We start from the raw sequence: 23,256 nt of genomic DNA on the forward strand, positions 1-23,256 counted from the left end.
TTCCCAGTAGTTGCATAACAGTCCCAGAACTTACATGCCATACATGTGAACACATTTCCATCTAATGCATTTCCTTCATTACAGCATCCACCTTTACATTTTTTTCGAGTTTGCTTTGTTTTCCAGAGGTTAATTTATTAACTATTATAAAGAAAACAGTTTTTCTCAGTTTAAGGTCTATGTCTTGTTTCCATCTGAACAGAGTTTTAAACTAGTTACCCACCCTTGACCTGTTACTATAAGAGAAGTCTACACAGCTACTTAACACAAAGTAAGGCTACACAACAAATAAATTGTGTCAGTTCATCATAATGAAGAAGAAAAATACATATTTTCACTAGTTCTGCTCTTTCTTGCCCTCATAGTGCTTCTGTTAATGGTTTGTCATTGTTTCCATTTTCAAGTATTCTTTAAAGAAGAAACAACACCATTTCTGTACTGTAATGGCTTTGCTCATTTTCCTCATTCCAGCTTCCTACTAAAAAATTAAAGCCCTCAGTCAAGAAAGTCTGCTACCTTTTCCAAGGCTCTTCCTTTACCGATACACTACTGTCTCAGAGGCACTGTAAAAATCTCAGGCAGCATTTTTACTCTTATTGCACCACTTATTTCCAACACATTTACTGCATTTTTTAAAAGTTACTTATCTTCCAAACAGTCATGACATTTTCTCTAATGCTAGTGTCTTATCAGCAATATGGTGCCCTAAATGAGAGGCCACATGTTAGTCCATTACTAGTTTAAAGTTTTGTTCAATTAGATTTTTTTGGATGACTGCACAAACATAATACTTCACAAAAAATCATTGCTTTTCAGGTTTCCACAAAGGAGTAACCTAATTTGCTGTTAAAGCAGAAAATCTAGAAACACTATAGCAAGAACCACAGATAAGCAAGTTATAAAATTGATCTTTTAGCACAGCAACATTTTCAAACCTTCTTGATACACTAAAGTACCACAAAGCCAGCTTGGAAGATGAAACCAGAAAAGATGACTGTCCAAACTGCAACTAGCCATGGAAAGCTCAACCCTCACTCCTGCTGAAGATAATGCAAAAACCCAAGACATAGTAATGCACATGAGTGAGAAAACAAGGCTCAATATTGTCCAAAAGGAATTCTTATTTTCCATCAAAATAACCTTTTGTTGGTATCAGAAGATAGAGTTTTTCAAGTACTGGAGCCACAGAAGTTGGAAACAACTAGCTGACCCTAGAAGAGCAAATGCTGTTTGAATTGAGCATATTCAAAAATAAGCAGTTTTATTTTTGAACTATACAATTTTCTTCAAGTTTAACAGAAACCAAACCTCTTTCCTTTCACAGAAATACTTATTTTACAGGCTAGACAAGCTCTTTAACAAACTTGTTGGAAAAACAAAATTGCATTAAACACCAAAGGAAAATCTCATACTTTTCAGTCTCCTTAAACTGTGCCTGAAGACTATCCCAAGTTTCATGTAATGCAGTTTTTTCAGCTTGTTTCAAAAGTGTCTCAAAACTGCTGGCAGTAAGAAATAAACACACTGATCCCATTCTCATCAATACAGATGCTTGTGGGACAGACAACTTCTCTGCCTAAAGCAGTCTCTGGACTCAATACACAATGCTTACCACTTCTGTATTACTGAGCACTAAGGAATGAACAGTCTTCCAGATTTCCACAGAGGGATGCAGATCTTCTGAAACAAGTGCAAACTGGAAGGAATTCAAGAATGCACTTTACAAAGCTATGCATCCTTTTTTTGTCTATTCACTGCCCCATCACCATCCCTTACTTCTCAAGCAAAGTCCATACAGGATCATGGGTATAACAAACACCTTTGAGGACATCTGTACTTACTCCCCACCCACTTTCAGCACAGAATATTTCACTGATTCAGCTTTTGTGCACAAGAGCCCCTAAATGGTTATATGTGGACAAGGGATTGTAGGAATTTGCAGTCAAGAAGACAGGATTAAAACTGAGAGCAAAGAAACAACTTGTAGTTCCAGGTCTTCAATCGATTTCCTCAATGCTGTACACAGCAAATGAACACTACACTGATCTTGTTCACAGGCCTTTGCTGAGCCATTTCCTATTGAGAAGCATCACAGACTAATGGATTTTGCAACTAACTGAGCAAGAGAGGGAACCTCTCTCTCTCTCTCAGATACCATTTTAAAAAGATCAGTAGTAGTACTGACATCCTTTATCAATGGCTCTGATGCTCATTCATGAAAAGCATTTAGAAGGAAAGAAATGACTTCTCATCAACAGTCTTCCCCTTACTTATACAGCCAACTTTTCCTGCCTCTCATCCCTTGGAAACTTGCCTTTCCTGGTGCTGTACATGAGTTGTTGCACAAGTGCTGATACTGCTCATACTCTGCTGCTTTTGCAAATCAGGACTTGAAGATTTATTCACCTCTTTGACTTGAACAGGAAAAAAACCAAACACGTGGCCAAGAAACAGATACCAGATTTGGGGAAATAAGCAAACAAGGACATTTAACAGAGCCACTTTTCCTACACCAGAATAAAACTCCTCAGGTAATATAAATTCTGTTTGTTTCTTTCACTGCCAGACTTAATTGCCCTTCCCTGTCACGGTTTCCTCACAAAAAAAATCTGAGCTACACATCCCAGAAGGGAATCTGGGGTTAATTCAAGCTAATGGGAAAAAATCCAGCACTAAAAGTTTCATGCAATAAATGATACAGAAGTTCAAAAAGCCAGCACCAATTTTCCCAAACATTCAGACAAGTGAACCAAAAAAAAAACCCTACACACAAAACAAAGAATGTATGTAGCCCAAATAGAATGCCAGCATCCTTAAAATATGTTTCATCTCTAACAAGAATAATAATTTCACAGTGAACAGACAACCAAATGAAAAGAAAGAATTCTGAAGGGGAGTAAGAAACTGCTACAATCAGTTGGACCAGAAACTCCCTGAAGATAAATAACAACAGGCTATCAAGGACTTTGCTCCTCAGCATTAAAAGCCCGGTTTTAACTGTAATGTAAATGAATCGTCAACATACTGGCCAGCATAGTTGGAAAGGTTTATCCTAATAGTCACATGCATTTCTTTTCCTCCAACTGCTGGCTAGGCCTCCAGCACGGAATTTGCAATCCAGAAGTAAGCAGAAACACAGTAACAAGATGAGCTCTGTGAAGAAATGTGAATCAAAAGATGACTTTAAACTTACAGAAAACAAATATGAAATACTGCTGTATTCCATTCTAGTAATATTGAACTCCGTGTTAGATATGCCAAATAAAGAAATACTAGTGTGTCCTGGCACTGCAGCCTAAGGAACAGAAATAGAAACCACGTGAAGATTTGCAAGAGCTCAAATCAAGAAAGCAAAGAAAAATGTCTTGTATAGAGAAGTTGCTAAAGTTTATAAAAGAAATGGGTCTGCACAGAGAGAAGTCACAACACTGTAGCTTCGGTGCTTGCACTGTCAAAACCACAGCAGCAGTGCAGGCTGAACTGACAGAGGACATACGAAGGCTCACCCAAACAAAAATACATGTAATCCTTGTGACAGGAATGAGAGCTGTGTATCACCACAAATGGACTTGAAGTGAAACAAATCCAGAATGGGCTCTTACACAATAAAGCCTGCTTTCTGGAGTCTACTTGCCCAAAAATTTCATTTACAGCAAATACAAAAGATGGGTGCAGAATTCAATTATTCTCCCTCAGGTACAACCCTGCAATCACGATCCAGTCAACCTCACCAAATACAAGAACAACAAGGAAATGAAAACAAAACAAACAACCCAAACCTAAGAAGTTTGGCAAGAACTTTCCCCCCTGTAAAAGGCAGGAAGGTATAAATACAACAACCAAACTAAGGCCTTTATTCATTTTCAGGAAATGCTTTGTACATTTAAATACACTCCAAATAAAAATAAGGTTCCCTATCCCTACGTGAAACATCAACCATTATAATATTTATTAAATTATATTCAGTGTAAACAAAGACTTCATGTAAACCACTTTGTCTGTAGCATGACACACTTCAAGAACATAAAATAGGTTAAACTGATTTTATCTTACAGAGAATTAAGCAAAATGAAGCAGTATTAATTCTTCATTTTTACAGATTGACAGTTTAGCCGTTTAATAAATATTTATAACAACTTTTTTCAATTTCCAAACAGCCCAACAAACTTCTATAACAGTCAAAATCTCTAACTTCCCTACAATCAAAAAAAAAAAATCTTCTGGTTTTAACAATAACATTGCTATCTAAATGATGAATGATATACAGAAAACTACAAATGAAATTTTTGCTGAAGGCAATCAAGACTAGCGAACTCAGGCATTTTACAGCATGCTTGCTTCTCACAGAAGTTAATTTCTTCTTTTTTAAAATCATTTCCCCCATAGGTGAGATTACAGATTCCTGAAGAAACAGACAGATAAACCTTTACAGTGGTGTCTACAGAGTAAGAAATAACAGTATTATCAGTTTCAATTTGAAATATAGATACGTTTAAATGTAGTTAACAGAATATAAGTTAAAAAAAAACCAACCAAAAATCAATGGTCAGAAAACAAATACCTATTTGTCTTTTAGCAAACTTTCCCATTTAAGTTACAGCATGACCATAATAAGACTCATCTGTGAACATTAAATTAGTTCAAGGCAAAAGAATGCACCACAATCTGAACAAACAAATGCATTTCACTTACCAAAAAGGAAGCAAATTTTTACCACAAACTACATTTACGCCAGACTGCTGACAAAGCAGAAGTCATGTAGTGGCTTAATGCTGCCTTCTTTCCAGCCTTTCTATCAAGTGTCTAGATGTACACAAAGTAATGTGAGCAGCCAGCTGCTCGCACACGGTTCTTAAAACCTTCTCTTTTGTGGTTTTTAACTATCATTTTCTGAAAATTACTTGCTCAGTTACATTTTTATTATTGTAGTCTAAAAACTATTCTGGTTACTCTTATGAAAAAAGACAAGTACCAGTGACTGCTTCACAGATTTCAAAATAGAGCAGTTTACAAGCATTACCCACATAACAAATGAAGACTTAACATTCAAAGCATAAAATTTATCTTCCAACAACTTTATGAGAACATGACAGTCTCAATAATGTCACTGGTAAAGAATGTTTTAAACTATGATAAACTTGCTCTGTTAAAGTTTAGAATAATACCCAGAATTTTGTTATATCACATCTCAGGCCAGCTAGAGCAACTTATACTCAGGAGACCACAAGTGAACAGAAAGGGTAAAAAGTACAAAGAAGATGGCAGTTAGTCAATTATAACATAAAAAGCAGAAACACAAGTAAAATTCCAAAAAAGGGTTCTTCTGTATGAAGACAGATTTTGGGCTCAATGATTCAGATGAAGCTATGACTGCCACATTTCATGGCACAGTCTAGGAAAACCAGTCTGATTACTTGCCCTTCTCCTTTACACATCTAGGGAAAAACAGCCACAAACAGTTCTCTCACTACCTTTCATGTAATTTGTACCTCACTCACACTACAGAGCCAGATTTTCTCAGTCACCTCTTGGTTCCAACTGAGACAGTCTGATTCCCAATTAGTTAAGGGAACCTCTGTCCAGAAAACAAAGGGAAAATACTGTGGAAAGGTACTGAAGGACTGATTGTGTGGTCATGAAGTGGGCAGTGTGTTAGCTACAGCAGAAGCTCAAAGTGGTCTCTGGACTATGCCCAGTTTTCACAGCTGCAGCCCACACCTGTGACATGAACATGTCTGCAAAGAGGAAAGACTGTAGGAACAGCACCAGATAAACACCAAGATAAGAACACCATTAGGTCCTGTTGTAAGTTAACACATAAAACCTAATGATTCAAACAACTCAATGTGCTTAAAGATTTTTCCAGTAGGATAAGAAGGACAGAACACCTTAATGATGTTCCCAGATTAAGTAGCACATGGTACAGTAACAGAGCACATATCCAAAGAGACACAGCATACTCATATGTAGACCTTCTGTGGAATCCATGGGTTTCGTGGCTGTGCCATTGGTTTTGTAAACATAACTATTGGAAATTCAACCAGAATAACCTTTCTTGAGAGTGCACTTTTTTTTTTTTTTTTTTGAGAGACACCACATAGCAACAAAGCCAAAGCCTGGAAGTACTTACCAATTGTGCCCACTAAGAGTTCTCCATCTCCTTTTGCAAAAAAGTATTTTAATCCTAAAACAGGGTCAATTTCTACCTAAGTAAGCCTTAAGTTCGCTCCACAGTTCCAGAAATATGTGGTACTTGTCACAGCCTTTCCTAAAAGGTTGCAGAAGGTGCACAATGGAACAGCTGCTGTGTTCCACTCCAGCGATGGTTACATTTCAATGGCAGATTAAGTGGTCCAGAAACATCCTTACCTGATTCACAGGGGTATAGTGAAGGCTGTTTCTAAAGCCATACAATGATGAGACACACTAAGTATCTTTATACACTCTAGTGCAGTCATGCTGGGTAGAACACTGCAAGACACAGACCTTGAAAACTCTACAGTTACAAATTATTGTCTTTGTCCTGCTGTTATACTGCAATGTATTATTATTTGCATTTTAATGTTCTTGCATACACCTTCAGGGCAGGAATCCTATTATCTGAACTATCTCTGTTGTCATGTAATTCAGCAGCGCTTTAAAAAACATAATAGTGAAAACCACCCACACACAATATACACTAATTCCTTGTCATCCTCCCTCTAAATTACAGTAGAAAGCTGGATTCAGTAATACTGAGGACATTTAACTGAGAAGGTTCCTTAGATAATTTTGTCTGGAGTTCTACTGCACCTTAAAGATTGGGAGAATAACAAACCTATATCTAAACAAGTGTGCCTGAAGCTTTCTAACAGGTCAGAAAACTCAGCAAAACAAAACAGCAAGTACAGCCATGAGCACCTATACTTTTTTTTGGTAACCATTTTCTCTAAGAAAGTGACGAACACAAACCCCAAAACACACTCCTTCTATGTGGCAATTCTTCAGTTAGAACAGTTTTCCAGCTAAAAGAAGATACAAGTTAAAAATATTAGAATGTAGACAATGCCTTAGACTAATACCTTCTTAGCTACAATCACAAATAATTGCCTCCTCTTATACTAATGAGCAAGGCAAAATGGAAGGTAATTTAGACAATTCATTCAGGGTAATAGCTTTGTGAGCTAATATTACTGCCGAGAGATCCATTCTCAATTTCCTTGAGTACAATAACAGAGTAGCACTAAGTTTTTCACTTCAGGGAGCTTTTCTATCCTACGTAAACATAAACAGAAATCCCATTATCTATTGATAAAAACAACAAAGCAAGTTAAATAAAGTTTCACATGTTATGCTTTCTTATAAAAGCCGTCAGCTCCTTGGATCACAAGTGTAAATAAAACACTTCACTTACTGAAATCAATGAGAAACCTTCCAAATCCTTGCCTTTGGTATTGGGGCATGATCATTATGCAGGAGACATTGTACTTCTGCTGGCAAAGCTTTTCCTGTGGGAAGGAGAAACAGATCAAGTATGTCAAAGCACTGCTGAAGTGGGCAATTGCCTGCACCTGCCACTGTCCTTGTAACATATCCCAATAAGGTGAACAGATGTATGGGGTCAGTACCAAAGTCAAATAATTCCACCTTAACATTTAATTGTAAGAAGGAAATATTAGAAATATCCTTCAAAATATTTTTTAATTAGTTAACTACTGAGCATCTTAAAAATTAAATACATTGTCTGAACAGCATAATTAAGTTTAAGTAAAGGAGGAAGACAGTAAGAAGAGAGAAATATTTTCATGCTTCACTGACCATTCTGTCAAGGATATAAAAATGGAATGTAATATCCATACACATGGTGAGGTTGTATTTTATACAACTGTTACACTAAGTGCCTGCTGGTTTTCATCTTTGTCTTCTCTCTCTGAATGAGTATGTGGTCAGGGTGCAGAGGAGGAACTCCATACCTGCAGAACTAAGAAGTTACATTTGCAATACACTAACTTTTCAAAGCTGAATGCTTCTCAACTGAACCAAAAATCAAGGCTCAGAAGCAAAAGCCCTTTCAGATCGAATGAAGTCATATACAGGCAACGGAGGCAAACATCACACTGATTAAGACAACAGCAGGAAGAAGCTGAACTAAGAAGTTGTTCTAACTATATAAGTTTACAGGTTCTTTCCAATCTACTGATAAAAAGGAAAAGCCATGTTACCTTTAAAAGATTACAAACAACAAAAACACCCTAAAAATCAGTGATAGGTAGTTTTGAGGGAGATGAAATAAACCAACCAAAAATATCCAGGTCAGCCTAAGTGACAAGAAGTTGTGGTAAGCACATGTATAGTTTAAGACACCCACTATCATTTCAGCCTCCACACATAAGATGACACTAGACCAGTGATGATACTGACAGGATCACATGCCAGTATGCTCATTCCCAAGTATTTCTTCAGCTGTGAGAGCAGATACCCAAGCCATATTTCAAAAGGTTTCCTATTTTCTGCAGTATGGTTAAGTATTTTCTCCGTACAGACTTCCCAAACTCTCAAGAAACAGTGACACACGATGGGGAAAAGGCTGAGGTATTTAATGCCTTCTTTGCCTCTCTAATAGCAAGAGCAGCTCTCCTTGGGGTACCCAGCCCCCTGAGCTGGAAGACAGAGACAGGGAGCAGAATGAAGCCCCTGTGATCCAGGAGGAAATGGCCAGTGACCTGCTGTACTACACAGACCCACACAAATCCATGGGGCCTGATGGGATCCACCCAAGGGTACTGGGGGAGCTGTTGGAAGAGCTCACCAAGCCACTCTCCACCATTTACCAGCAGTCCTGGTTAACCAGAGAGGTCCCAGGTGACTGCTTGTTAGCAAATGTAAAGCCCATCTATAAGAAGGGGTGGAAGGAGGATTTGGGGAACTACAGGCCTGTCAGCCTGACCTCAGTGCCAGGGAAGGTCATGGAGCAGATGATTATGAGTGCCATCACACTGCACATGCAGAACACCGGGGGATCAGGCCCAGCCAGCCTGGGTTTATGAAAGGCAGGTCCTGCCTGACAAACTTGATCTCCTTCTATGACAGGGTGACCCACTTGGAGGATGAGAGAAAGGTTGTGGATGTGTTCTACCTAGAGTCTAGTCAGTCTCTTATCCCTTGTAACAAGTGACAGGTCAAGAGGAAAAGGCCTCAAGTTGCACCATGGGATGTTCAGATTAGATGTCAGGAAAAATTTCTTCATTGAAAGAAAAATTTCTTCATTATCAAGCATTGGAACAGGCTGCCTAGGGAAGTAGTAGAATCACCATCCCTGGAAACGTTCAAAAAAACCTGTAAATGTGGCACCTGGGCACATGGTTTAGTAGTGCCCATAGCGGTGCTGTGTTCACAGCTGGACTCCATGATCTCAGAGTTATTTTCCAACATTAATGATTCTATAAGGGGGGGGGGGGGGGAATCAAGAGAGAGAGAGACTCACCTTAACCTGCTTTATCTTAAATAAATGGAGAAAATGTGCCTAAATCAAAGTTGACATGTTTTTAAAACACACGAAGTTCTGACTGACATAAAAACCAGTGTAAATTGTGCCTACATGCCTCACTGTTACTTTAATTCCAGCAAGGCCCACCTCTCAGAAGGATGTGGTCAGACATCCAAGAGATTACTTTACAATATCCAGGTAATCTGACAAGATTTTTTGACTTTTCCAAAGTGTTATCTTCATACAAATCACTTCTTCAAGAAAGAAAACGATACAGTCAATAGGAGGTGGTGATACTAGGGGCAGGAAGTACTGAATTTCTGAGTAACTGCACCTATTCATCCCATCCCTTATTGGCAAATTATGGACAACAATGGAAGCTTTTCCTGTTGCAGTTACATCTAACTACACTGTATTTCTTGGTCATCTTTGTCAAGATAGTTCCCATAAGTATTATTTTTGTCTATAGCAGCCACCTATTACTTGAAATTCAGCCACAACCAGAGGCATCCACTCTAAGCAAGACATCCACCATGAAGTTAAGCAATGCAATCTTACATCAGTGCAATAAGTAACTGCATTAGATTCCACTGTACACAAGAGAGGAACATCCCTGGCAATTTACATCTAAATAGCCAGCTTGAACTGCTGGCCTCAAGCCCTGAAAACACATCAACGTTTCAAGTACCTGCAACTTTTACAAGTTATATTTGGCATACTAATGCAAAAACGTTAGGGGCAGGAGAAAGATTTAAATATTCAGCTGAAAACACGACACATTCTGGGAACAAACAAAACAAATGAATAAACAAGAACCCCAAATCTAGAAAAAAACCACCCAAAACCAAGCGGCTGAAAGCATTCTCAGTTTGCATCACTAGCTAAGTACAGTGTATTTGACACACATATCAGTTGAGACTTACAGAGAGGCTTTCAAGCTTCTGATTATTTTTTTTTTAACTTGCGATTTTTTTTTCCTTACTGTTGTCACAAGTATTAAGGAGAACAGGAAATTACAAACGTTAAATAAACCCACTTTTTTTTTTTTCTTTTTACCTTAGAGAAATATCCAACTAAATGGCAGCCTTTCTCATCATTTTTTGTAAGGACATAGAAGAGGAATGGTTCAACATCATAATACAGGGTTTTGTGGTCCAGAAAGAGCTTAGCTAACAAACAAAGATTCTGACAATAAATTTTGCTCACATTTCCATCAACCTAGAAAAGCAAGACAGATGCAGTTACTTGCAAGACACCAACAAGTTAGGACAAAACAACTTGTTCAATCAATCATATCCTAGAAAGAAACGTGAATAGTACGGTGTTAGGGAAAAACACCCAACAAAACACATTCAGGTTCAGAAGAAAAATGCCCCAGTTTCTTGTTAAGAAGGAAATCTCCAATTAGTACTAATTACTTCGTATTTTTATGTAACTGAGTATCCAGATTTATTAAACATAGTAACTTCACCTTTTAATTGTTCAAGATAGACTGACCTCTTTCACTTTATTCCTGGGATGAAAATGACTAGCAGACAACAAAACAAAATGCACCAGTTAAAATGAATTAAAACTGTGGTTTGCTAGAAGGCAGTGTGTACAACAAGTTAAAAAAAACCCAAAACAATGAAGTGTATTATGTTGAATCCTTAAGGTGCAATGCCAATAAATGAGTAGCAAATTACATATCAATCACATCAATGTTTTGGATAAATTAGACAAGACAAAATTTCCATGCCAGACTAAAACACTACTGAGTGAAGTAAATTTTCAGGCTAAATACTACAATTAGTCTAGGTATATTACGAGTGTAAAGAGTCAAGCTGTGACTCAGCTACAGAAACGGCAGACACAGATGCAGATTTCCTAGATCAATTAGGTACTCCCTGAAAGGGAAGGCTCAGTCAAAGGCAACAGCATGTTTGAAATAATCTTCCTAATAGAAAGGTTTGCTTGTACTGATGTTCTTTGATAATGACAGTAGCTGTATTTCATTCACAGAGGCAGACAAATGATATGCACACTGTGCTGAAAAAGAAGTCATATTCTATTCTAATTTGTTTTGAGTACAAATCCTAGTTTGAATTCTGAGTAAAATCCAACCTCTTGGACATACTTAAGAGATTTTAAGGCTATTTCAGTAGTACAGGTGCATTAACTGGATTAAAAAACCCCAACATTTAATGGACCGTCACTGCTCCTAAATGCAGCAGAATAAATTTGATACAGCTCTCAAGAACCTATCAAATACATTAAGCTCTCGTATAACACATTGTATTTTCCAGGTGCTTTTTGCTACTTTTCACACTTACTAGCAAGTGTGCAAACTAAATGTGAACATTTAGAAAGAAGAAATCGCCACTGGCTAAGCCATAAGCCTGAAAATGCAAATTATGTGAGCTGTCTTTTTCAGTAAGAACATTTGTACAGAAATGTAAAAAACCTTAAGTTTCAGGCAAACACAGCTTGTTCATCAGTTTTAAATGTGAGAAGTGGGGAAAAAAGAGGGGCGGGCAAGCTCAAAAGCAAGCATCTGTCAAAAGTTTCCTGGCTACAGCATAGCAGTAAGCTATGTCAAAGTCTTCTCTCAAATCTGTTGAAGTCATGCTCTGGGCAGAGGTACATAAATCACAAAATGCCAAACTTATTTCTATTCCTCTCAAAAACATAAAGCATGAAGAAAATCACAAACCCTTCATTCCGCTGAAAAGAAAATGGTTGCACAGAATTCTTGAGAGGATCTATGAAGAAGGACATCAACTAATGACTAAGTTTCTACAGTAATCAGAGTACAACCAACACTAACCTTGGAAACAAAAAAACTCAAACCAACCACATTTATTTCAGAAGGCTTAACAAAAGTGCTTACTGAAGCACCTAAAATAGAGAAAGGGAATAAAAGCAGTGGAGTTGGGACGTTGCTTTCACACACACCTTGTCTGCTGTGTGCTTTTTGCAGCAATTCCCCACCTCCCCATCCCCTGAACTTTACTTTATTTTTTTAAAGAATTTTTTATTTACATGTCAGGAGTAGTCAATGAAAATAAATGGGAAAGCACAATTTGCCTATTGTATGCTGCACAGCTCTTAATACCTCTTAATAGAGAAAATAAAGTTATTTTAGACTAGCTGGGACAATTTCACTTCTTGATAGGAAAAGAGTTAAGTCTGTTTAAAACGTAAGTCCTTTGCTGGCAGATCTACAATATTTATAAAAATTGCTCAAGTCAGGAAAGAAGCAACCTTGATGTAAATAGCTATTTTTTTAATAGTATAAACATGAACAAGTGAACCAAATACTAAGATCTTGTTCTAATTTAAATAAGAACTTCAAGACTACATCTACTATTGTTTGAACAGATAAGGGCAATGATCAAGCAAAACAGACACTTATACAATATGAAAATACAAGTTTGAAGCAGAATCTGACATTTGGATTTAAAAAGACATTATCAATATACACATCTAAATAACACTGTTGAGAAACAGTCTCAAAAGAAGTCCTAGTAACCCCAGTAGCCTTTTCTGTTAATGCTATCTGTAACAATGCTTGAGAAACAGGAATGTGAAGGCTAATGCATAGTTTTATATAACTGCAGGTATGCTATTTGAAACACAGAATTCTATTGTCCGGGATATCCACAAAACCTCAAACTTACAAGAAGTCATCTCCCAAGAGAATAATTTAGATTACTAAGTCCAGAGTTGAGTTTGTGGATACGTATTTTTTTATTAATTAAAGGCAGTGTGTTCTGGCCAAAGTTGGCCTAAACCTCTACCACCCAGCCAGGATGTTTCTCGCCAAGTTTCTCAAACATCTAAAAGGAAGGCAAAAGCACCCAGCAGCTACATTTGTGATTTTAGAAAACACAAGAAGCTGCTTTGCTTCCTTTTTTACTTTGGGAGCACGGATACTATGATGAGCCTTCTCCCTATACCCAAGACACTCAGTCAGAAATGAATGGGTGGAAGAGGTACTTTTGCTGAGAAGGGAAAGGCAGACCAGCAATGGAAGCAAGAGGTTGGCTGATGTATGAAGCACAAGTAAAGTATGAATCATGAAAGAACATGGCCCCAAAGGATAGAACTGAATAGGGAAGATGGACTTGTTTTTGCAGTATAAGAACAATCTCCAAGGAAGTATTTAAGCATGTTAAAGTTTTCACTAGTTCTGCAATTGGTCTGCAATGTCTACAAACTGGTTACTTTCAAAAAGTTTACATTTTTGATAAACCTACCTCAAATACTGAAAGGTCATTTCTTCTGTAGATTTCATTAGCTGGAGGATGAAACCAGCCACATTTCTCTGAGTGCCTTAACAAAATGTTTTTACTTTTCATGTATTTAAGACAGAATTCACACAGGTAAAGCTTTGGTAATCTGTATAAAAATTAAAAAGATATTTTATACACAAAGTTTGTTACATTCTGTTACCACAAAGTTACCACAAATGAAAAGCCCTCCCTATTGAAATATAAGGTATCATAAGTAAATGCTGCTTAAGCATAACTAAATAAATAAATATAACATTAGAGTGAATTATTAAACATTCACACACTGTTCATCAGAAAAGGAAGATAGGAAAGGTCAGATTCAACCAATCACAGTGAACCTAATTCAACAGAGTTGAGCTGTGGTCAGTTGTTTTGTGATCCAGCCTCCAGTAGACCCCAGTTACTTCCCCCTTCCCACATTCCACCTAAGCTTTTGCTGTGGTCTCCATCAAAGTAGGCACACTGGAGTAATACCTCAAATTTCACCCTTCTGGTTCCAAGTGAAGATAAAGGAGGCACAAAGCAGAACACAGGGGATCTCCTTCCCTTTAATTTTCCTTATTTTTCATCTGGGGAAGGCTAGGAAATGATTTTTTCTTACAGGATTAATTTGTTTAAATGGTCAGACGTTGGATATAAGTAATCGCAATGGTTTAAGACAAGAAAAAAAAAAATCATCCCCCCACAAACAAACTAGCCAAAACCAAATAGATAAATGAAAACAAAAGCAACAAACAAAAATAAGCTCCAAACAAAACCACACCAATACACAGCACAAGTTGATGTTTATGCAGGACTAGGAAAAAAAAAAAATCAGTCTTTTTATTGCATCTTTGATTAGAACTAGCTAAAAAGGAATTCTTGTTCTGTAATTTATAATTACAGAATAATTATAATAATTCTTAAGAGTTCTTGGTTTGTAATTTATAATTAAAATGGCATATCTACTTTTAAAGGTTGTAAATTATAAATAGTTACAAAAGAGTAAGAAAATAAATTATAATTATCACGTCAGTAAAAATTCCAACCATGCAATCTTGACAACTTGCTACCTTGCATATTCCTGTGGGTAAGGTGAAGAGTACCAAGTCTGGATCTCGTATTTTCCAAACTCAATCACTGAAGGGTATCTGCCACTTGTTTCACCGGTGTTTTTACACCCAATTTTCTGCCAGGTGCAATAAAAAGAAAATATTAGTTATAGAAAAAGTAAAAGAAACTTTAGCTTTATATCATCATTTTCACCACTGAAGGCACGAGAAACCTGACGCTTCAGCAATTCAAAGCTGGACAGTTTGCAAACAGCAAATACAAACAGCAAAAGTTTCTTTCTAGCTGCCAAACAACTTAACATGAAGGTAAGTGATCAGTGTTTACAAGTGGATACAAATAAACAGTTCATGGCCCAGCCAAATAAGAGGAACAAGAGCCTCAAGTGCTCTTCTCCCACAGTGTCTAATTTGAGGACTTCTCTACTGTTCTGATTCAAACTCAAAGCTGTCCTTCTGTCAAAATAATGAGAGCAAAGGTATCAGCACAACACTCGTACAGTCCTTGGAATTTATCTCATAACAGTCAACAGTATACTAACACAGACTAATCTCAGATATATTGCAGTTGAGCTGATCAGAAAATGACTGCTAGACTCGAAAGGGCTGGCAAAAACAAAAGAGTAAGAAAGGTGGGGAAAACCAAGCAATTTTAATTTCACAAATTATAGAAATCTTACCACCTAACATTTTTGGACTGCGTATCAAAGATAAAGAAAGCAAGAGGTGGGAACTATTTCCATGAGCAAACAGAAGGACAAGCTAATAATGAAACAGAATTTTTAAACTCAATTTGTATTTGTTGGTTAACATGGTCTGAATGAAGAATGTAAAAGCGTCACTGCGTTGGACCCATACAGAAGGTAATGTCAGTACTTGTACACTAAACCTGAAAAAAAAAATTAAGTGAATTCTGTTACTGAAAAAGCACGAGACAGTCATTTATGATACCATTTTATGAAAGTGGCAGTTGAAACATTACATGCACCAAACTTCTGACCCAGGTTCTCAAAGACACTGGTTATTCATTTCATGGACACAGAAAAGTAAAAGTCTGGTTCACTAGTCTGATTCAGCTCAAATAATTTCACTGAAACTGGAAAGTATTTAAACTGAAAGTGTGGTAAGTAATCGTGTAAAATAAACTTTTGAACTCACTAAACCCAGTTTTCTAACAAATAGTATTTTCTGGGACAGACTTAACTTCTCACAGCTTTTGCTTTATCTGCAGAGGAAAATCATCATTCTTACTGACCAATATCGACCCAGGATCCTGACCTGGATGTCTGCTACTTTTAAACCCTATGTTAAATCCTGTAGTCCTGTGTCCAAAATGCTCAAATATATCTTTCAAAAATCTATCCTAGGTGTAACTTACCATCTGACCCATTCCAGCACGATACCTTGTCTCCTATTGAGGAGAAGGTAACTGTATTTATAGTACCTCCCAAATAAAATTCACAGCAAGCATGATATATTAGATAAAAAGGAATGAACAGACTATGAAAATTAACTGAGTTTTTATTTACAGAAATAACCACATTTTATGCAACATGATTCTTACCTCCAGGGAAAGTTCTCGAGCCTGTTTAAATACTTCCAAATCCTCCTGTGTAACAGTGTCCTTGCTTCCCAAAAGAAACACATCCGTATTTTCTTGTTTGATGCTTAGTTTGATTTCAGTATCTGTTATTTAAAACCAGCAAAAAGTTTATTCACAGACATGAAGGTTACATGTGCCTTACCAAAGTGATACTCCTAAATAGGATTAGAGCAACTATAGCTGTTATGACTCCCCATTTTAACTGAATGTGGGATTACTAAGTAACAGAAGTGAAATCTTACCCCCTTCTTTTGTAGTTTGCTGCTGTATGAGCTATTTTTTGGTATTTGCCATTATTTGCTTGTCTGTCTGTATAAGCCTTTATAGTCCAGTTCTAATAAATTAGTTTTGAACCTCATGAAATGAAGTATATTCTATCACTAGAACTATGCCACCTGATAAATTTCAGTGTACTCTAGAAGGTAAAAATAAATGTAAGAGCAAAAAAGTTGCCCTTACAATTTGGAGATCAATGCTAAGCTACGTTCAAACACAACAAATTAAATGTATTATTTTCTTAAATAAAAGTAATTATAAAAAAGGTAGTTCATAGCAGTAAAGATCAAGTGTTGTGGAACTAGTACGATGGAACTGGTCATGAAAAAGCAATGGAGCAGAGGGAAATGAATTGAAATGCCCACCATTATAAGCACTGACAGCACACAATCATGATGACAGCACTACTGCCAGAGAAATGGCAGGAGAAAAACAAGAAAGTAGCATGACAAGTGGCTACTCATGCGGTACTACACAGCCATAAGCAACATTATGAAGGCATTTGGGGCTCCTAGTGTCACTACAGATGCAAAAAATAATTAAAAGGTGGTGTGATATTAGTCAGAAAAAAAAAAAAAACAAAACCAAAAATGTTTTGGAGATTTAGTCAGTATTAGATAAAAGGTCAAAGTTGTGTTGCTTTTGTATGAAAGTGAAGTAAGAACGAGAGAAATAGCTAAGACCTATGTGACAATATAAGAATTTTGGTTTTGGACGGGACGCAGGTTTGGTTGGCGCTTTGACCTTTGCTTACCATCATCCTGATCAGGTTTAATCCTTCCGTCTGTCAAGCTCCCCTTCCCTGGTGAGGGGGTCCCCATCTGAGGGGTCACTTTATACTTTAATCTGCTTAGAGTCCTGTGCATTTTAAGGAAAGCTGTTCTCCTGAGGTGAGCAATTGCTTTAAAAGCATGTCCTCTAGACACACCCCATCCAGAGGCACAGGCATGAGAAATAAACCTACTCCTAACCTCTTTCTTTCCATAGAAATTGCTATTAGATGGTGATGTGGAAGATAATTCTGGTTTACTACACAAATGCTTGGGTGGTGCATAGCTTGGGTGACCCTTTTTTCGAGACTGTCCCTGAGTGGTATAGATATGAGAGAGTCCATCAAAGAGTCCCTTTAGCAGACTGCTATTAGGAAGGCTACTAAAGGAGGGTATGCTTGACTGATTGGAAGAACTTTGGGGAGAGTTAGAAGTCGAAGTGCTGGATTTTTGAGAACTGGGGCTCTGACCAGAGATGGGGGTTGGGGGTAGAAGTGAAGAAAGTGGAGGTTTTAGCTTTTGTGTGGTACCTGTAGCCAACACAAGAGAAGTGCATGACTGTTTCTGAGAGACCTTTTTCCTTGGACGATAGTGCTTTGAAAAGTCTATTATTTCACCTCGTGATCTGCGACCATCAGGTGATGGTGTAAAGAACTTAGTAAGGCCATCAATGAGCCCTTTGGTTTTCTTGTTAACTTTAAGTGTAGAGGCAGATATGTAGGTGGAGGTGGTGGTGATTTTGGTGGTGGCACCAGGCCGAGTGGGGTCTGTAACAGGCAATCTGCTGCTTGAATCCTTCACAGATGCAGCATGACCAGATGAAGGTGTGGTACAGACTTTAGTCTTTTGACCCCTACCAGGTGACCCCCTTCCTGTGAATGCATTCACGGATCCTTCATCACTGGTTACAGACCTAAGTAAAAATTTGAAAAATAAAAATCAGTATTAGAAATCTTTACTGCCAAAAAGTCCTACAGTTTATACAAGTTACTTAGGGCACTGTACTTAAAAATCTTTAAAGAAATTTAAAGACATACACACTTTGGAAATACATTTCACACTATGACATAATATCAAGCTACTTTTTTTCCTTTATGTTCCTCCTCCCCTCTTTTCTGTAAAAGATAGTCCACAATACATATAACTGGAAGCAGCTGGCATAGCAAGACCTTCCAAGTATACAGTCTTCCCACTTACTTTTAGGCATAGTCAAAGTGTGATTATTTGGAGAAAAATATCAATGCACCCTGTCTGTACAATAACTGCTCCATCACCATAGTTTATTTTACACACAAAGGAGATGAATGTTTTCAGTGTTAATATATTATATCAAAACACTTAACTTCAGACTACATTTGCTTAAACTCTAGAGAAAGTCTATTAGTCCTTTAAAGCAATGCAGTCAATTTTCAAGAAACTGCTATTTTTCCCACTCTTGTTGGTTTATGTATGTCAACACTAGTAGTGAAAATTACCACCAAAGACCTAAAAGCAAAATAAGGTAGTTTATTAAGAGGATTAAAACAAAACCAAAGAAATACACTCTGTTTTCTTTAGAAATGCTAACGATATTAAAAAAAAAAGCAAAGAGTTAAACTGTAAAGAAGGTGTGTCTATAGAAAAAACCATGAACTACTCAGGCCTAACATGGAAGGTGTTAAAAAAAAAAAAAAAAAACAACAGTGGAGAATCTTACTTAAATGCTAGGAATAAAAAAGGCACACTGAAAGCCAACATTTGTGACAGCAGAATTACAGGTTTAACTAGTTGCTAATGACTGAAGAGAGGAACTATACTGAGAGAAATATTGAATAGTACATTTTAGTACATAGAAACAGAACATTTAAAAATATCTGCAGTAAAAGAAATAGCTATCAGGATGCATGATCAAATTACAAAGGCAAACAAAGCTATATAGTTGCATCACATGCTTTCTTTCATTCCCTTTCCATCCTGCTCTTTGAAGTCAGCTTATTTACTTTGCAGCGGAAAATTTTCTTCCACAGATTTTTGCCTTCTTAATTGAGATACTGAAGTAATTAATTGCAACAGGTTACATCTAATTAGAGATTTAACAGCCTAGGGCTACCATCTGGCTTAGTGAACTCCAAAGGCCCATCATTTTAAGAAGTAGTCCCTTTTCCACCCACACATCCTTAAATTTGGTTAGTTCCTAAGAGGCAACAAACCCAAAAAACTTCTAAGTCTTTTGAATCCTTTGGTGTCATAAGCTTACGTGTATCACAAGACCTATTCTCACTACCAGATGTAGTGGTGCCAGAGGCCAGCACACACCTGGTTTAAGTTAATCTTACACAGTAATTTGCCTGTGAAGAGCTTCCTACACATGGTCAACAGGCAAAAAATTATTCCAGTCCTACTGGACAGATTTTCTTTGTGCTACACAAGAACTAAGTGGCATTGGCTAATGTTCCTGTATTTCATGTGACCACAAACTTTTTATGTATGGCACTGTTGTGTTCTATACCCTGCAATCACTTTTAAATAGGATTTCATGAGGAAAAGTCTTATCTCCTAACCACTATTTTTCCAATACAGGATTACTTTGTTTATATATATATATATTAGACATTGAAGTAACAGTACTGCAAGTATTTGTTTTACAAAGAGCTCCCCAAAGTACTCCTCTAACATGCTCACATGCCACAAAGGAAACGTTTATGAAATTATTCATAATCAAACACTAAAACAACTTCCACATCCTTTAGCATGATGTTCACTTTAAAAGCTGTGGCTCAATATCAACAGTAAAACGTAACAGTAAAACCTTCACAACATTTCCAATCCTTTTTTATACCTATGAGGTAAGAGGAAAAGCTGAATTAGAGTGTCAGGAAGACACTCCTGCTAAATCCACTGGGGGAAGCAAAATCACTTTGTGGAGAAGTAAGATGGCAGTACTGTATTAAGGCCTCTCCTAGTTCTGGGCAGGACAGGGTTAATTTTTGCAATAGACCAAAGGGAGCATGGCCAGGACCCAGAGGTTATTCTATAACTCCTCATGCCATTGCCAGGGGCAGGGGAAAGGGATTCTCTTTGACTAAGTGTGGCAGGGAGAGCATTCTTTGTTATTGATATTTTAGCTGTTACTGTTCATTTCCTTATCTCATTGCTGTTACCAGTAATTTTTTTTTTATCTAAACCCATAATCTTTACCTTTTCTGCCTCCAACTTCCCTCTCCAGACACTGGCACCGGGAGGGGAGAGGGTGAGGGGGAGCCAGCGAGCAGCACATGGTTTTAAGAGTCTCAAAGGGAGCACCATGTCTAAACCACAACAGAACCCTAATCTCCAGCTGAAGGCTTATGAGTTTCCAAAGGCGTAAAACCAGAGCTGCAACTGAAGCCCAAGGCATAGCCAGAGACATAGAGAATATTTTTATTGTGCACACATGATGTTATATAGAAATTTCAATCACCTTCACGTTTTTAAGTTATTTATTCAGGAGGAAAATGGAGAAGTAAAGCAATGTTTCACCCACTCTTCCTTTAACAGCATGCTCTCACGAGCCAGTACAACTAGATCTTTTACTTTCACGTACTGCCACACTTTATCCTCGTCCTGCACTACTTTCCTAGAGTAACATACACTGAACTTTGGGATGAGGACCAAAAAGGTAAGATGAAAGATCCTGGCAGAGAGAAAGGGAAAAGAGAATACAGCAAGCTGCACAGCACCAAGTACATCAAACTTGACTAGTGCACTGTACTGTGAGTACTTTTCTTTCTATTTTCTCACATTGGCTCCACTGGCTTCAAAAATCCTTATTTCACAAAATGCAAAGTTTTACAGCAGCTATCGTGCAATTCTGGATAATATGAGACAGGTTTTTAGACCATAGAGAAAAACAGCTGGGTAACAATCACATGAGAGAACGAGTAGTTCATAGAGTCAGAAAGCTGCTGAGTTGACATAGCCAAACAATTAAATAATAGTTGAATAGAAGGAAAGAAAGGCATACGTGGATAAGAACATGGGATAAAGGGCAACATGCTACATAGTCGACACACAGAACCTGTTCCTGTTTAACACTCAGTGCAATGTCAACTCAGCATTTGAATGCTACTTAAACAATCCACCAAACAAGCCTTACAATGTCCAACTACAGTGTTTCCTGGAAAGATAAACACCAAAGAAATTATAGCATGCTCTTGTCTTAGACAAACACAGTCCTGAGAAGCAAGAGGAATTGCAACCTTTTCCTTATAACCAGTGGCAGCTTAACAGCAAAATTCAAGTAATCATCTTTTCCAGAGTACCACTGAAACCACAACTTCTGTAGTACTTCCATAGTTTACTTTTTGGAATGGGTTTTGTGAGCCGATATTAACTAATAAAGTAATTTTTATATAGTTTTTGAACAGGTCTTTGAGCAGAACAGTCTCCTGAAGTTGTATATAATTGCCTTGTTATTATCCACTTAGAATAGATTCTGTACATACTTCAATTATTTGAAGCTACACTTAAAATATAGCTGTGGCATATGTTATCATACAGAAATTCATTTGCATCTGTTTGTCGTACAATTTTTGACAAAAATGTATGGGATCTGAAAAACTAAGTGACAGGAATTTTCTTATCACCTTCTGACATGATACAAAAAGCACTTAGCATAATTCAGAAGGCCACTGGGCTGAAAGGCATATGTATTAAATCACTTGTCATCTCTTTGCCCCAACTTGAAATACAGTTAAAAACTGTACTTAAACCTGTATCCAACTCTTATCTGACTACATTCTCTGAAACATACAAAGAAATGAACCCAAGAGAAACCTACAACATTCGTTGCTTTAGTTTATTTTTCGGTCGTCCAATAGGTTTTGCATATCGTCGCCTTATTTGGGCAGCTTTCTCATGAAGCAGCTTTCTCCCTTTCTTCTTTGGTCTACAGACCTGGCAAATCCACATCCCTACACAAAGGAAAAAGAGTTTAGTTGTACACAGTTTATCTAATCTGTACTGCATGCGTCTACCACGATACATGCCAAGTATATACACAGTCAGCAAATTATCTCTTGAACAGGACAGAAAGAAGGGGAACTGGACAAAAAAACCTGATCCACTTCTACCCATTTTAAAAGCAAAGTGCTCAAGGAAAGGGCAAAACAAGAGGCAACAAGGACCATTTCTGTTCTAGCTTGTCCCTCATAAACTACCCAGATCTTCAAACACAATTAAGACTGGGGAAAAAATTACATGTGTGTACAAAGCAATCTAGGTTAGAGCATGCTGAAGAACATATCAGATCACACCTAGGTATGTTTGTTTCAATCTACAACAATTTGAATTTAGCATCCTTTTAACATTAGTTGGCCATGCTTACACACTATTGTAGGTAAGACTGGTGAGTAGGAGGGAAGGAACTGAAAAAAACTCTTTAGTGTAACTTTAAAATTAAATAGGCAAAGCCATAAAGATGTGAGAGCAAAAGTGTGGTGCTGTATATCAGAAATGTAGAGATCAGGAAACCTGAAGACAAATGCATTTTTTTTGTTTGTCTATTTTTTCAATTACTCTTACAAAAGGCATGAACAATAGTCTCTTCCATCTGCTCTAAGGATTTCTTTGTCAATATATATACTTCCAGCATTTTAACAGCCTGTCTAAAATTTCACCTTCAATAGACTGGCCAACAACTCATTTACACAGTGAATTTATCTGGTCAACTGAATGCACACCTTTATTATTTTCCTGAGGAAAAAAGTTCTCACATAATGACAAAGTTGACTTTGGCATGAATGAAATCATAGAGTTTATCATTAAAAAAATCCATAACAAATTAGCACGTTCAAGAGGT

At 37.2% G+C, this 23,256-nt stretch overlaps 1 protein-coding gene across 6 annotated transcripts in view; it reads right to left on the reverse strand.

Annotated features, from left to right (window-relative positions):
- Nucleotides 1-23,256, reverse strand: part of KAT6B (lysine acetyltransferase 6B) — a 111,663-nt gene that overhangs the window by 25,516 nt on the left and 62,891 nt on the right. For 3 of the 6 annotated variants that reach the window (XM_027649439.1, XM_027649438.1, XM_027649437.1), the window contains exons 6-12: nucleotides 22,237-22,369; nucleotides 17,423-18,351; nucleotides 16,354-16,475; nucleotides 14,793-14,908; nucleotides 13,705-13,846; nucleotides 10,523-10,684; nucleotides 7,394-7,487 (exon numbers count right to left, since the gene is read on the reverse strand). In XM_027649439.1, coding sequence (XP_027505240.1) covers nucleotides 7,394-7,487; nucleotides 10,523-10,684; nucleotides 13,705-13,846; nucleotides 14,793-14,908; nucleotides 16,354-16,475; nucleotides 17,423-18,351; nucleotides 22,237-22,369 — 1,698 coding nt within the window. The remainder of the gene's footprint in view (nucleotides 1-7,393; nucleotides 7,488-10,522; nucleotides 10,685-13,704; nucleotides 13,847-14,792; nucleotides 14,909-16,353; nucleotides 16,476-17,422; nucleotides 18,352-22,236; nucleotides 22,370-23,256) is intronic. The other 3 variants (XM_027649441.1, XM_027649440.1, XM_027649442.1) reach the window with 2 other exon arrangements.

This window comes from Corapipo altera, unplaced genomic scaffold (assembly GCF_003945725.1).
Source record: "Corapipo altera isolate COAL_440 unplaced genomic scaffold, ASM394572v1 53, whole genome shotgun sequence".
In the NCBI taxonomy this organism is placed as follows: domain Eukaryota; kingdom Metazoa; phylum Chordata; class Aves; order Passeriformes; family Pipridae; genus Corapipo; species Corapipo altera.